This window comes from Syngnathus floridae, chromosome 2 (assembly GCF_059516105.1).
Source record: "Syngnathus floridae isolate MCC-2025c chromosome 2, RoL_Sflo_1.0, whole genome shotgun sequence".
NCBI lineage: Eukaryota > Metazoa > Chordata > Actinopteri > Syngnathiformes > Syngnathidae > Syngnathus > Syngnathus floridae.
Genome location: NC_142414.1, coordinates 3,236,396 through 3,252,500, shown reverse-complemented (window position 1 = coordinate 3,252,500; position 16,105 = coordinate 3,236,396). Strand labels below are relative to the sequence as shown.

Genomic DNA, 16,105 nt, shown 5'->3' with positions numbered 1-16,105 from the left:
TTGAAGAGCTACTTGAGGAATGCTGCAGAATGGTGTTTAAAGTTGGAACGGGTTGAATTGGTTGAAAAATGTAGAAATTAGAAGGGAAAATCGAAATTTGAGAAAATTTGGTGTGAATTTCCAAATTAAAAATGTGGAATTTTTGGGAAGTGTGAAGTTATTGAATTGGTAGGCAAAAGATGAAGTTATAAGTTGGAACGGGTAGAATCGGTTAAAAAATGTAGAAGTGAAAAATGAAATTTTGGAGGATTTGGCGTAAATTTCAAAATTGAAAATTTTGAATTTTTTGGTAAGTTTAAAGTTGTGGAATAAGTAAGCAAAAGATGCACAGTTGAAAGTGTTGAATCGGTTGAAAAATGTCAAAGTTAGAGCAAATGTTGAATCCCCTTAGAGAGTGAATGGGAATGTAAAAACAAAAATTGTGCCAACATTTTTTTAAATTTGGAACGAAACGAAATATACGTGTTCAGACGAAATATACGTGTTCAGGAGATTTATTTTTGGGGTTAAAATGTTGAAACGGGTTGAATCGGACAAAAATTGTACAAGTTCGAGTAACTTCCAATTTATTTGGGGCACTTCTGGTGTAATTTAGGGCACTTCCGGTTAATCTCGGGTCACTTCCGGTTTGAAAAGGTCGCTTCCGGTTCATTTGGATCACTTCAGGTTTCATTTACGTCACTTCCGGTTTAATTTAGGGCACTCCCGGTTTAGCTGGGGTCACTTCCAGAATATTTGGGGTCACTTCCGGTTTGATTTGGAGCACTTCCAGTTCATTCTGGGTTCATTGGGGGCACTTCAGGGTCAATCAAATATGGCCGCCACACTGGAAGTGGGGGTCAAGGGTTGAATTGTGTAAGTGTAGTGGAAGTGGGGGTGAAGGGGGTGAATATGGTAAGCATAAGGTGAACAAAGTGAATAAAGTTGGAATGGGTTGAATCGGTTGAAAAATGTAGAAATTAGAAGGGAAAAACTAAATTTTTGGAAAATTTGGTGTGAATTTCAAAATTGAAAATTTTGAATTTTTGGTAAGTGGGAAGGTGTGGAATAGGTAGGCAAAAGATGAACAGTTGAAAGTTGGAGTGAGTTGAATTGGTTGAAAAATGTAGAAATTAGAAGTGAAAAATGAAATTTTGCGAAATTTTGCAAAATTTTCCACAAATTTTAAACGTGAAAACGTGAATTTTTTTAATATGTCAATTTTGGGAATGTCCTCAATGTGATTTGATTGTGCTGAAAATGTGAATTTCAAACTGGAAGGATGTAAATGCTTTGGAATGGGTTGAATCGGTTGAAAAATGGAGAAATAAGTGAAAAGGGAAATTTTGTTAAATTTTGCGCAAATTTCAGACGTGAAAATGTGGAATTTTTGGTAAGTGGGAAGGTGTGGAATAGGTAGGCAAAAGATGAACAGTTGAAAGTTGGAACGAGTTGAACAGGTTGAAGTATGTAGAAATTAGAAGTGAAAAACGAAATTTTGTCAAATTTTGCAAAATTTTGTGCAAATTGTAAACGTGAAAACGTGAATTTTCTTAATTTGGCAAGTTTGGGAATGTCGCCAATGTGATTTAAATGTGTTGAATTATGTGAATTTCAAACTGGAACAACGTAAATGTGAAATGTTGAATCTGCCATTAAGAATGAACAGAGAAAAATTTGCCGGAAATGTGTTAATTTTGGGAAAACGGAACATTTTTTGAATGAAAAAAATGTAAGTAACGGTGTCATGAATATCTGGAACAAGCTCAGTGGCCTCGTGGTAGAGTGTCCGGCCTGAGACTGGAAAGTTGTGGGTTCAAACCCCGGCCGGGTCATACCAAAGACTATATAAATGGGACCCATTGCCTCCCTGCTTGGCACTCAGCATTAAGGGTGGGAATTGGGGGATTAGATCACCAAATGATTCCCGAGCGCAGCACCGCTGCTACTCACTGCTCCCCTCTCCCCCAGGGGATGGATCAAAATCACACAGGGATGGGTTAAATGCAGAAGACAAATGATAAGCGGGAAAAATAAAAAGCGAGAAAACGATAAGTGCGGTAAACGATAAACGGGAAAAATGATAAGCGGGGAAAAACAGTAAGAGAAAAAACGATAAGCGGGAAAAACGGTAAGCGGGAAAAATGATAAGCGGGAAAAATGGAAAGCGAGAAAACGATAAGCGTGGAAAACGATAAACGGGGAAAATGATAAGCGCAAAAACGGTAAGAGAGAAAATGATAAGCGGGAAAAACGGTCAGCGCGGATAAATGATAAGCGTGAAAAATAGAAAGCGAGAAAACGATAAACGGGAAAAATGATAAGCGACAAAAACAGTAAGAGAGAAGACGATAAGCGGGAAAAATGATGAGCGGGGAAAATAAAAAGCAAGAAAACGATAAGCGCGGAAAATGATAAATATGATAAGCGGGAAAAACGGTAAGAGAAAAAAAATAAGCGGGAAAAACGGTAAGCGGGAGAAATGATAAGCGGGAAAAATGGAAAGCGAGAAAACGATAAGCTTGGAAAATGATAAACGGGAAAAATGATAAGCGGAAAAAACGGTAAGAGAAAAAACAATAAGCGGGAAAAACGGTAAGCGTGAAAAATGATAAGCGGAAGAAATGGAAAGCGAGAAAACGATAAGCGCGGAAAACGATAAACGGGAAAATGATAAGCGGGAAAAATGGAAAGTGAGAAAACGATAAACGACTGTTTTATTTTCATTTTTTTTAATAATGGCAGATTAAATATTAAAACCTGTCCAACAAGTTGCAGATGCCCAATGCGGGGCTCGAACCCACAACCCTGAAAACAAGAGTCTCATGCTCTACCAACTGAGCTAACCAGCCTTTATTGAGTAATAGTATTGTGTACATATTAAAAATTTTATTTCTATACACATGACCTGGAACATAATTTCAAAGTCAATCTTGTCTGCTGACTTTCCCACGGCAGTGCCATGTCTTCGCTGCAGTAACATAATTTAAAAAAAAACATATTGATATATACTTGGGACTTTTTAAGATGGTGGTTGGACTTACTTTAAAAGTGCTGGGGTACCCCCCCACATAGAAGACAGTGCTATTGGTCAAAAGGCTGAGAAGCCCTTGATCTCCTCCCGCCTCCACATAGGCTTTGGTGACCCTCTGGTCGCCTTCAGAAGCCTCCGAAGACATGGACATCTGACCATACTGCAGGATCCTTCAACGCAAAAACACAGCGCAAGTAAAACAACACCAAGTCACATACGTGCATGTGTGTCGTATCCTACCTCTCCAGGACCACACTATTAAAGTTTCCGTTGGACTGGACATCTTCAGACATCAACACCTCTGCCGTTTCACCACCGATGTTAAAGTACCAGCGCAGCTTCCTCCCTTCCAGCACCATTCCCAGGAAGTCTTTAGAGGACTACAAAGACCAACAGTCAACACGATAGACTTTTTTCTCTTTTTTTTTTTAATAATAGGGTATGGCAGATTAAATATTAAAACCTGTCCAACAAGTTGCAGATGCCCAATGCGGGGCTCGAACCCACAACCCTGAGAAGCCTCTTTTCATGCACATAAGAGCCATGGCACAACATAGTGCATTTACTGCTCATGCAGGTTAAAAGCACCATGACACTCAATGCCACACCTCAACCCTCAGAGTGGACACTTCTTACAAAGATTTGGCTAAATTGCTGAATCATTTCGGTTCTGACAGAACCCAGAGGGACGGGTTGTAACCGCAACAGTGACCACTTTCACAAAGCAACACAAATTCCACCACGACATAATTACAGTTGATGAAATCAGTCTGATGTGACGTGTATAACAATCATGAGACAGTGGAATTTGAATTCAACACATAAGGATGGGAGACAAGAATGTCAAGTGTTACAGGGGGAAATCAACAAATGGCCCCACTCGCCCAAACAGTATCCTGGGTAATATTGCGTTTGAGGATTTTGAATTGAGCAGAAAAATCCATCCATTTTTATCCATCAGGAGGTGTTTAATCTATTTATTACGGGCAATATAATCTTATTGCAATATCTGTATTGAGTCAATTAGTCATTTATTTTCATCCATCAGGATGTATTTAATCTGTTTAGTATGGGCAATATAATCTTCTTGCAATATCTACATTGAGTCAATCATTTATTTGAACAGTTAGGCCACACACAGCTCCCACATGAGTATGCCACACGAGTACTTTGTTGGTTGAGTTGCTTATTCATTGGTTTATCTGCTTCTTCTTTGTGGTCGGAGGCAGCTGTGCACTGCCTGCAACAGAGGTGTCAAACTCATTTTTGTCACGGGCTGCATTGTAGTCATAGCTTCTTTCGGAGGGCCATTATGACTGTCAACCCAAATAAATGTATGAGCACCTCATTTTAGATACAGTAAAAGCTACAAAACAAACTGACAAATAACTCATTTTCAAATCAGACGAGTAAAAACTGGTCAAATATTTAAAAAAAAGATATTAAAAGTGAAGACGATTTGCAATTCTAGTAATTACACACGAATGTGATGCACAATTTTTCTTCACGGGCCACATAAAATCATATTTGGCCCCGGGGCCTTGAATTTGACACCTGTGGCCTACAACATGCTTATTGCTGGAGTTGGGATTTTATTTCAGTTTTTTTTTTTTTTTTAAATCTGCATCCAATATTTTTAATATTTTATCAAAGGGTTAGGGTTGATATTAGACTAAGACTACTTGTTCTGTTCTGTGAAAATCTAAAATCAGAGCACGGGTGTGTTTTCATGGCAATGCTTACATCTCTATTGCCAAGGTACAAGACAAACTGCTTGGCGCGGTCTTCCTGACGGTGGGAGCGCACAGCCTCGGGCAATGTAATGTAGAATTTGAGGGAGGTATAGGATGCTAGGTCTGCCAGGTTGGGCGGAGTGCGCACTTGAATGCCTGATGTGCCATTGAACTTCACAGGAACGCTCACCTGGATGCAGGAAAAAGTGGTTATAGAAAGTTACATTGATGTTCAGTAGCACTTGTCCTCATTAAGGTAGGGGTGAGCTGGGTGAGAAAATGGCTATTTCAGAAGCAAAATGGTCTACTCTCTATGTAATTTGAGTGTGTTTTTTTTTTAGATATTTTGGTGCATGCTATTGTGATACAGAAAAGTTGCAATGTACCATAAAACAAACAAAAAACAAACTGTGAGGCGGACGGCACTGTACTGCCCATCAAATCATGTAGTCATCCTTCACTACTTCGCGGTTAAATTATCGAGGCCTCAGTACATAGTGGATTGTTCAAAAATATTAATCAAAAATTCAAGAGAAGCTATTTGTCATGCTTTCATGTTTTTTTCAGGTTGTTGTTGTCTTGTCTTGTGTGTCGTTTTTTCACTACCTGTTTTATTTTGTTACCTTTCTCGTTTCAGTTTGCGGCTCCTTCCTCTGTGCGTCTGTCGACTTGTATTCCCTGATCCCGATTGTGTGCACCTGTGTCCTTGGGTCTAATTGTCTGCACCTGTGTCCTCTCCCTTCTGTGTGTATTAAGTCCGTGTCTTCCCCTTGTCTTGTGCCAGTGCGTCTTGTCTCGTCTCGAGCACCAGCGATTACGTGAGTTAAAGATATCCAGTAGAGAATACCATTGTGAGATACCCTTTTTTGTCAAGCCTGAGTTCCGTGTTTTTTCAGTATTGTTTTGCCACCGTGATTTCCCTCTGTTAGAGGCGCTTTGAGTTTTTTCTGTCTCCAGCCAGTTGGAATAAATTTATTTTTGATTGACACTCTGCATCCGAGTCCACTCCCTGATCCAAGCCTGACACTATTGTCCGGGGTTGAGTTTCTTGTTATAAAAGAAAAGTTGTTATAAGAATAAAAGAGTTCTAAAAACATACTTATAGTATATACACTTGTACCTTGTTGTGTTAAAAGAAAAGAATAAGAGTTCTAAAAATATATTCACAGTAAGTACCGTAATTTCCGGTGTATAAGCCGCGACTTTTTTCCAAAATTTTTAACCCTGCGGCTTATAGTCAGGTGCGGCTTATATAAGATTTTTTTCGTGATTTTTGTGATGACTTGATCACTTTTACTCTTAACACTATTATATACAGTAAAAGCTACAAAACAAAGAACTCGTTTTCAAATCAGACGAGTAAAAACTGGTCAAATATTTAAAAAAAAAAATATTAAAAGTGAAGACAATTTGCAATTCTAGTAATTACACACGAATTTGATGCCCAATTTGTCTTCGCGGGCCACATAGAATGATGTGGCGGGCTGCATCTGGCCCCCGGGCCTTGAGTTTGACACCTGTGCTCTAAACCCTTTCTCTTACTCTGCCATGTGACTCAGAGATTACACAAAGCAGTGGCACTGTTTGGACCATCTGCATTGTATTAAAACCCCATCAATCAGCATTTAAATTCAATTCTTCTAACATTTTGCTCACCAAAAACAAGTTGTAATGAATGTGAACTTTAAATGAATTTTATTCAGAAGGTTACTTTGAACCCTGAGACTTAAATGGCGGCGCGGCGTACTTGTGGATTTTTACGGCCTCCAGGGGGCGCTCTAGCAGGAAGCAAGAGCGAGACAGACGAAGAAGAGGTAATGCGCCGAAGAAGACGTGCTAATTTGTGTTTACAACATTTCGCGCATCACGCAGAACGCGATCAAGACGGACATTACTGAAAGGAAGCTTTTATACACAAACCGTCATTATGGGGGACAAAAGAAATGCATATGATGCCGCTTTTAAGCTAAAGGCAGTCGATGTTGATGACATTGTGTTGCGTCACCCTTTTCTATATTTCGTGGTCCCGTCTACTCTGGAGCTCCAGGGCATCCAGGGGGCGCTCTAGCAGGAAGCAAGAGCGAGACAGACGAAGAAGAGAATGCGCCGAAGAAGATGTGCAGGTTTGTGTTTACAACATTTCGCGCATCACGCAGAACGCGATCAAGACGGACATTACTGAAAGGAAGCTTTTATACACAAACCGTCATTATGGGGGACAAAAGAAATGCATATGATGCCGCTTTTAGGCTAAAGGCAGTTGATGTTGATGACATTGTGTTGGGTTTAATCAAACCCTATTAGTGCTGTGTTACTTCCGTGTTGCTGCGGTATTACTGCCGCGTCACAGGCAGTGTTTGGAAAGAAATGTTAAGGTATGCTATTAAAACTTTAAAAAAGCTTTCAGTGTCCAGTATTTCTTTGTTAATAACTCGCGTGCACACTTCCGTGTTGCTGCGGTACTCCCGCTGCGTCACAGGCAATGTTTAGAAAGACATGTTAAAGTATTTTATTAAAACTTTCTGTGTACTGTCTTTCGTTGTAAAAAACGCGTGTGCACCTGCGGCTTATAGTCCGGAGTGACTTATGTAAGAAAAAAAAAAAAAATTCCCGAATTTTAGCTGGTGCGGCTTATACACCGGTGCAGTTTATACACCGGAAATTACGGTACACTTTAGTTACATCTACGTATGTTACACACACACGTATCATATTTATATCATTTATGCATTATTTTCTGTATGTTATTTATAATATTAATATATTTATTTACATGTTTGAAACTATTTAATGTTCCAATGATAACATGCACTTATATGGTTTCATATACACTTATTGATATTATACAAACAAAAAAATTACATATGTTAAAAATGAGAGGGTGCCACGACTACCGTAATTTCCGGACTATAAACTGCGACTTTTTTCCAAAATTTTGGACCCTGCGGTTTATAGTCAGGTGCGGCTTATATAAGATTTTTTTCGTGATTTTTGTGATGACTTGATCACTTTAACTCTTAACACTATTATATACAGTAAAAGCTACAAAACAAACTGACAAATAACTCGTTTTCAAATCAGTCAAATAAAAACTGGTCAAATATTTAAAAAAAAGATATTATTAAAAGTGAAGACAATTTGCAATTCTAGTAATGACACGCGAATTTGATGCACAATTTGTCTTCGCGGGCCACATAGAATGATGTGGCGGGCCGTATCTGGCCCCCGGGCCTCAAGTTTGACACCTGTGCTCTAAACCCTTTCTCTTACTCTGCCATGTGACTCAGAGATTACACAAAGTAGTGGCGCTGTTTGGACCATCTCCATTGTATTAAAACCCAATCAATCAGCATTTAAATTCAATTCTTCTGACACTTTGCTCACCAAAAACAAGTTGTAATGAATGTGAACTTTTGATGCATTTTATTCAGAAGGTTACTTTGAACCCTGAGGGTTAAATGGTGGCGCGGCGTACTTATGGATTTTTCCGGCCTCCAGGGGGTGCTCTAGCAGGAAGCAAGAGTGAGACCGGCGAAGAAGAGATAATGCGCCGAAGAAGACGTGCTAGTTTGTGTTTACAACATTTCGCGAATCACGCAGAACGCGATCAAGACGGACATTACTGAATGGAAGATTTTATACACAAACTGTCATGATGGGGGACAAAAGAAATGCATATGATGCTGCTTTTAAGCCAAAGGCAGTCGATGTTGATGACATTGTGTTGCGTCACCCTTTTCTATATTTCGTGGTCCCGTCTACTCTGGAGCTCCAGGGCCTCCAGGGGGCGCTCTAGCAGGAAGCAAGATCGAGACAGACGAAGAAGAGAATGCGCCGAAGAAGATGTGCAGGTTTGTGTTTACAACATTTCGCGCATCACGCAGAACGCAATCAAGACGGTCATTACACAAAGGAAGTGTTGTGTCTACTCTGGAGCGTATTTATGGATTTTTACGGCTTCCAGGGGGTGCTCTAGCAGGAAGCAAGAGCGAGACAGACGAAGAAGAGATCATGCGCCCAAGAAGACGTGCTAGTTTGTGTTTTGATTGTCTCGCGCATCACGCACACACCTAACACTCGCACTCACACAAAGAAGAGACAGAACGAGATCAGGAAGGACATTACTGAAAGGAAGCTTTTATACACAAACCGTCATTATGGGGGACAAAAGAAATGCATGATGCCGCTTCTAAGTTATACGTTATATCACTAGTTTAATGTAATTTAGCGCTTTGTGCATGAATAAGATAAGCATGAAGAGACCCTCATTACACTCAAAGAAATGCATAAAAGCGACGACGAAAGAGAGACTGAGAAAGTGTGAGGCGAAGGATATCTAACACTATTCCAATCGGACACTAACAAGGAAGACTTCGATGGTTTCAGTGCACAGGAGGAAGATGAAGACGGCTCTTTTTTTACTTTTACTGGTATGTTTTTTTTAACCAGCCCTGTTAGTGCTGTGCTACCGTGTTGCTGCTGTGTTGCTGCTGTGTTACCGCCGCGTCTCAGTGACTTTTACTGGTATGTTTTATTTAATCAAACCCTATTAGTGCTGTGTTACTTCCGTGTTGCTGCAGTATTACTGCCGCGTCACAGGCAGTGTTTGGAAAGAAATGTTAAGGTATGTTATTAAAGCTTTAAAAAAACTTTCTGTGTCCAGTCTTTGCTAATAACTCGCATGCACACTTCCGCGTTGCTGCGGTACTACTGCTGCGTCACAGGCAATGTTTAGAAAGACATGTTCAAGTATGTTATTAAAACGTTAAAAAGGCTTTCTATGTACTGTTTTTCTTTGTAAAAAACTCGTGTGCACGTGCGGCTTATAGTCCGGTGCGGCTTATGTAAGAAAAAAACTGAAATATCCCTGAATTTTAGCTGGTGCGGTTTATAATCCGGTGCGTTTTATAGTCCAGAAATTACGGTACGCGGTTTTTGACTGATTGCGGCCGGTTCTGGTCCCTATTAACCATAATAACTGAGGGATGACTGTATTAATTGAATTTATTTAACCTTTATTCTTCCACGTAAAATAAGTTATTTACAGTAATGACCTGGCTGCAGATTAAAACCTTGCAAAATAAAAGATAATAAATATACAAACTAGGGGTGGGTAATTAATCAAAATTGAGTAGTGAGTTCAATGTTGGCTTCTCTAGAGACACGATTAATGTGCTGAACGGTAAGGTGTGTTCACAAATTCCTGATGATATGAAAGTACCGTGAATGCATCATGTTGCTTGCGTGGCAAACGTGTAGCGCAGGGGTCGGGAACCTATCGCTCGTGAGCCATACATGGCTCTTTTGGTGACTGCGTCTGGCTTGCGGACAAATCTGATATTTATTTACTCAATTGAAGTCATAAATAATTTTGTTATATTATCAAAGTAAAAAATAGAACTACTGAAATCAAAATGTTAAATTAGCTTTCAAAATATAAAATACGATCACGTTTGCAATCCATCCCATCTGTTTTCTACGGCTAAAATCCACGGTTGCGTCATATCAGCCAATCCCAACTGCCCTTCGGTGTACAGAAGGGTGACGCCAGGTCGGACAATACTCCTGTCAGACACGCATGACCACACCCCTCCAATCTGGCCAAATTATGCACACCTGCTGCTGGTTAGTGGACGCTCGACCACGACTTCGCTTTTCGCACCTCCCCACGCTACGTGCCTGCCTCGCTGATGGCGAAGAGAAAAAAAGATGACAGTTACCAAACATTTCAGAATGAGTGGAGCGAATAATTTGCATTTGTGGAGAGAGGAGGCTCTGCTATGTGCCTCATATGCAATGACAATATTGCATCAATGAAACGCTCCAATATTAAGCGCCACTTTGAGACACATGCAACATTTGTTTTACTACCTTGTGGACATGAGTGCCCATCTAAACCAACTCAGCGTGAAAATGCAAGGCATTGGAAATACAGTCGCATCCCTTCAACAAACCGTATCTGCATTCGAGAATAAGCTTGAGCTCTTCGTTGCGGATATTGAGACGGGCCGTTTACTTCACTTTGAAAAACTGAGGGAATTTAAAGATGCCTGCACAGCAAGAGACCCCTCTCAACATGTTGATATTCAGCAGTTAGCTAGCTTGACATCCAATCTCCTGCAGTCATTCAAAACACGTTTTGGAGCGTTTCGTGAGCACACTCGTCTTTTTCAATTCATCACTCATTCACACGTGTGCGTACTGGATGCAGTTAAATCCCTGGTGTGTCTGTCAGAGAGTTTGAGCTTGAAATTGCTGATCTGAAGGCCGCTGACATGTGGGTGAATAAGTTCAAGTCGCTGAATGAAGCGTTGGAGAAACTTGCATGACAGTAAGCAGCACTGGCCAGCCAACACAAGTGGACAGAAATGAAAAAACTTCCACATGCAGATGAGCTGATTGTGAAAACATGGAATGAGCTTCCAGTCACATATCACACACTGCAGCGAGTGAGCGTTGCTGTATTGACCATGTTCGGATCTACCTATACATGTGAGCAGTCCTTCTCTCATCTCAAACACATCAAGACCAACCTAAGGTCATGTCTAACGGATGAGAGCCTCAACGCCTGCATGAAACTCAACCTTACCGCATATCAACCGGACTACAAAGCCATCCGCCATCAAATAAATCGCCACATATCTAACGCTCGCCACACATCTAACACTCGCCACGCAGCTAACGCTCGCCACGCAGCTAACGCTCGCCACGCAGCAGCTTTCAAGAGCCAAAGAAACGGACGTGGAGAAGAATTAAAAAAACCAAGGATCTCAAGAGTGAAACGAAAATATGCTTAGAGCAGTATTTTCCGCCTAGATTGGACGCTCTGCAATTACGGCGCCTCTGAGCCAGTGTTGAAACTCTGTTGGACACTCTTTTTACCACCTTTTTACCATGCCGACGAAAGTAGAAAAAGAGCTTAAGGAAGTGCTCAATTTTCTGACTGCGGAGATGGAGGCCGTCAGACTGGAGCAGAAAACAATTCTCAACTTGGTTCAAGAAGTTACAACGCTACGACTACAACTCAATGAAAAGAAGAAAACAATTGCGCATCTGGAAAATCGAGTGTCGGACCTCGAGCAGTACACAAGAATGAACGACATAATTGTCACTGGACTTGCGATTAAACGCCGGTCATTTGCCCGGGCGGTGGCGGGTTTCGATGAGACCAACCAGGCCGACTCAACCAGCGCGTAACAACAGGTGACGTCCTTTTTCCTGTCCAAGGGCATAGAACTGGACGGGCGTAGCATAGAGGCCTGTCACCCACGCCCACAGAGAAGGACAAGGACAATACTAAGATTTGCAAACCGAAAACATAAAACGGCACTGTTAAAACAAAAGAAAATACTGAGAGGATCCGACGTTTACCTGAATGAGCACTTGAGCAAAAAGAATGCGGATATTGCCAAGAAAGCTCGTTTGTTACGAAAGAACAGAAAGTTCCAATCCACATGGACAGCAAACTGCAAAGTTTATATAAAGTTGAACGGAACGCCAGAGGAATCCAGAGGGATGGTCGTCAGAAGTATAGAAGAATTGAACAAGTATCAGTGACATATCAGTGACAATCAGACGACAACTACACAAGGTAACAATGCTGTCTATTTATGGACTGGCTACCTGTGGAAATGACTGTGGACTGAAATGGCAAAAGACTCTTCTGATATAGTTGAACTCACTGAACATAACATGCATGGATTTGAATATAACACTGACTAGCAACTTCTTTAAGAATATAAACAGCAAATGCCGTTATTATACAGATGACCAATTTAATGCTAAAATCAATGTAAATCAATTATCCATTTTAATCGCAGAAGCCTTTACACCAATTTTCAACATATTAAGGAGTACTTATACCATTTTAAGAAGCAATTCAATATTGTAGCTATATCTGAGACTTGGATTAACTCCGAGAAGGGTGCAGATTTTGAGTTAAAGGTTATGAACTCAAGTACAAGAGTAGGATGGATAAAAAGGGAGGGGGAGTGGCCTTGTTTGTAGACCAGAATCTCAACTTCAAGGTGATTGAAAATATGACTGTAACCATTGCTGATGTAATGGAATGGACTACCATAGAAATCGACATCTGAAAAAAAAGAAATGTAATTGTTTGTTGTGTTTATCGAGGTCCTGGCTCTAGCATTGACATTTTTAAGGACATTATGGAGGGATTATTAGCCAACACAAATCAGAAACTGAACTTCATCTGTGGTGATCTCAATATAGATCATCTGAATCCCAACAAACATAAACAGACTGGCGAGTTCCATGATACATTGTTTAGTATGCGTCTCTTGCCCATGATCACCAAACCAAACAGAGTAACATCACATTGTGCCACTCTCATTGATAACATATTCTCAAATAGCTTGGAAAACAATATCATTAGTGTGTTATTGCTGAATGATATACATGACCATTTGCCTGTTTTTGTGGTTTATGACTGTGATTGTAATAATGTAAAGGATAGAAGTAACGTTTACAGGAGGGTGAGAACATCAGAATCCCTGAGTGCTTTCAGAGCAGATCTATTGACGGAAGATTGGAATTTTGTGTATAATGAGTATAATGTAGACATAGCATATGATATATTCCGAGAAAGATTTATGTCATTGTATGATAAAAACTGCCCACTAAAGCAATGCAATAGGAAGCATAAGTATAGAGTCCCCATGGATCACAAAAGGTCTACAAAATGCCAGTAAAAAGAAAAATTCTATGTGTCGAGAATTTATAAAGCATAGAACGATAGAGACAGAAATTAAGTACAAAAAATATAAAAATAAGCTGACGCAAATTATGAGGAGGTGCAAATTAATAGAAAAAAAATAGAAACAATAGTAAAGGGATATGGAAGGTTTTAAACAGTAATATCTGGAAAGGAGCCGTTAGCACAAATTATCCTGAACACTTCATGGATAATAACAAGACCATAAACAATATGGAAGATGCGGTCAATGATTTGAATGCATTTTTCGTGAATGTAGGACCGAAATTGGCTGAGGGTATCAGTGACCTGTCGATAGAGCAGGCGAGAGCAGTAGGAGATGGTATTGAAATTAATCTAAGTTCAATGTTCTTGAGAGCGGTTGATGAGAAAGAAGTTTTAGATATTATAAAATCATGCAAAAATAAAACATCTACAGATGAGAATGATGTTGATATGGCCTTAATTAAGGAGGTTGTTGATGGAGTGGTAAATCCTCTGACATACATCTGTAATTTGTCCTTTAAAAACAGGGGTCCCCAATCCCCGGTCCGCGGACCAGTACCGGTCCATGGGTCACTTGGTACCGGGCCGCAAAGTCGCACAGAAAAAAAACAAACATTTTTTTTTAATTGACGATCAATTAATTCTCCCCAGTCGAGCCAACAAAGCTAGCAAAAATGAGTAAAAATTTATTTTGAAAAATATTTTAAAAAATGGCGATTCTTTCTCAATTACATCCGTCGGGTCAGGTCAAGACGCTCGTCACGGTCATGTGACATGTCACCTCAGTCCAGCCCGCGAAGCAAGCAAATATGAGCAAGAAACAGAGATGTTTGGAAAGGTTCTTCGGAAAAGGAAAAAAAAAAAAACAATGAGGAGACGGAAGAAGAGGAGGTTCTAAGAATCGGAAAGCTGCATTTAAAAGAGTCCTACTGAAAATATGGATTTATCGCCACAGGTGACTGACGCGCAAACCAAGCCCACTCTGCATAATATGTGGTGACAGGCTAGCAAATGAGGCAATGAAGCCTTCAAAACTGCTTTGGCACATGGAGACAGATCAAGCATCCTGCATTAAAAGACAAACTTTAACCACTTCGGGTGTCAGTCTCCAATTACGCCTAGATGATAAGGCTCAGTGCTTCCACGAATTCAGTGGAATGGTGAGTTTTATTTTTATGTCGTTTATACTTTATATGCCAGTCGTATCATTTTAGTTCATCGTATTTATATATTTATTATAAATGTATTATTTATTTATATAAATGTACCGTAATTTCCATCCATCCATTTTCTGAACCGCTTAGTCCCCACGGGGGTCGCAGGCGTGCTGGAGCCTATCCCAGCCGTCATCGGGCAGTAGGCGGGGGACACCCTGAACTGGTTGCCAGCCAATCGCAGGGCACACAGAGACAGACAACCAATCGCACTCACACTCACACCTAGGGACAATTTGGAGTCTTCAATCGGCCTACCAAGCATGTTTTTTTTGGAATGTGGGAGGAAACCGGAGTGCCCGGAGAAAACCCACACGGGCCCGGGGAGAACATGCAAACTCCACACAGGGAGGGCCGGAGGTGGAATCGAACCCGCACCCTCCTAACTGTGAGGCGGACGTGCTACCCAGTGCGCCACCGAACCGTAATTTTTGGACTATAAATCTGGATTTTTTTCATAGTTTGGGTGGGGGGCGATTTATAATGAGGAGCGACTTATATGTGAATTTTTTCAAAAATTTCCCCCCCCCCAAAAAATAAATGAAACCGCGATAAACGAACCGCGATGTAGCAAGAGATTACTGTAATTTGAATTTCAAGTGACGTCAGCAGCGCGGCGCGACGTGGTGCGGCGGTTGTTTACAAAAAGGACAAAAATTGATCACGGGATGACGACGATGACGAAGGGCCCCACGTACTACCGGCATCATGAGCGGCTTTGTTTCTAAGTGACACGGAGGACGAAGAGTTTGAAGGATTTAAGGATTTGGAGTGACATAGAAGGTTTGAAAAACTATTATGGCTTTTACGCACGCCCGGTCCTCCTCTACGGAGCGCTCTTTAACCTCCGTGGATAGAAATCGAGGGCCGGCGCTCGGCCGGGTGGCTGCCCGGGTACGGTGGATGGGGCTCGGTTATGGCTTTTACGCACGCCCAGTCCTATTCTATGGATCTCTCTTCCACCTCCGTGGCTGGAAGTCCACGCCACCACACGCCTGGAAGTTTGTTTTGTTAAATAAAGAGCCGTTTACCAAACCCACGTCTTTCCTTGTACTTTGTTAACGCTACAATATAGTTATATAGTAGATCTGTGGAATAACGACGAGGCTGACGTCAGGGCGCACGCGCGGCGTTGTTGACAAAGGACGAGGAATTTGATCGATGGATTTAATGATTTAGAGTGCACAGATGGTTTGATAATAGTATTGCTTATGTAATAGTTATTTGATATATAATTTATATATCGTTATATGGGCCTGTGGAATATTTTGAAGTGCAAGCGCCGTCAGCGGCGCACACCCATTGTTGACAAAGGACAATCGATGGATTTAATAAATTGGAGTGACACAGATGGTTTTATAAACGTGTTATTTATGTAATATATTTTTTAATAACTCTGAATGTTACGTCAGGCCCGTTCTCAGCT

The 16,105-nt window shown here is 40.8% G+C and overlaps 2 protein-coding genes across 8 annotated transcripts in view; both read right to left on the bottom strand.

Annotated features, from left to right (window-relative positions):
• lama5 (laminin, alpha 5) overlaps positions 1–16,105 on the bottom strand; it is a 347,871-nt gene that overhangs the window by 55,347 nt on the left and 276,419 nt on the right. For all 7 annotated transcript variants that reach the window (XR_015863095.1, XM_088398876.1, XM_088398835.1 and 4 more), the window contains 3 exons: positions 4,757–4,936; positions 3,254–3,393; positions 3,024–3,183 (listed from right to left, as the gene is read on the bottom strand). Coding sequence is in view for 6 of the 7 variants with exons in the window: in XM_088398876.1 (XP_088255002.1) it covers positions 3,024–3,183; positions 3,254–3,393; positions 4,757–4,936 (480 nt within the window). In the remaining variant the exon portion in view is untranslated. The remainder of the gene's footprint in view (positions 1–3,023; positions 3,184–3,253; positions 3,394–4,756; positions 4,937–16,105) is intronic.
• Positions 1–16,105, bottom strand: part of LOC148401301 (uncharacterized) — a 146,555-nt gene that overhangs the window by 89,092 nt on the left and 41,358 nt on the right. The gene's annotated exons all lie outside the window — the stretch shown is intronic.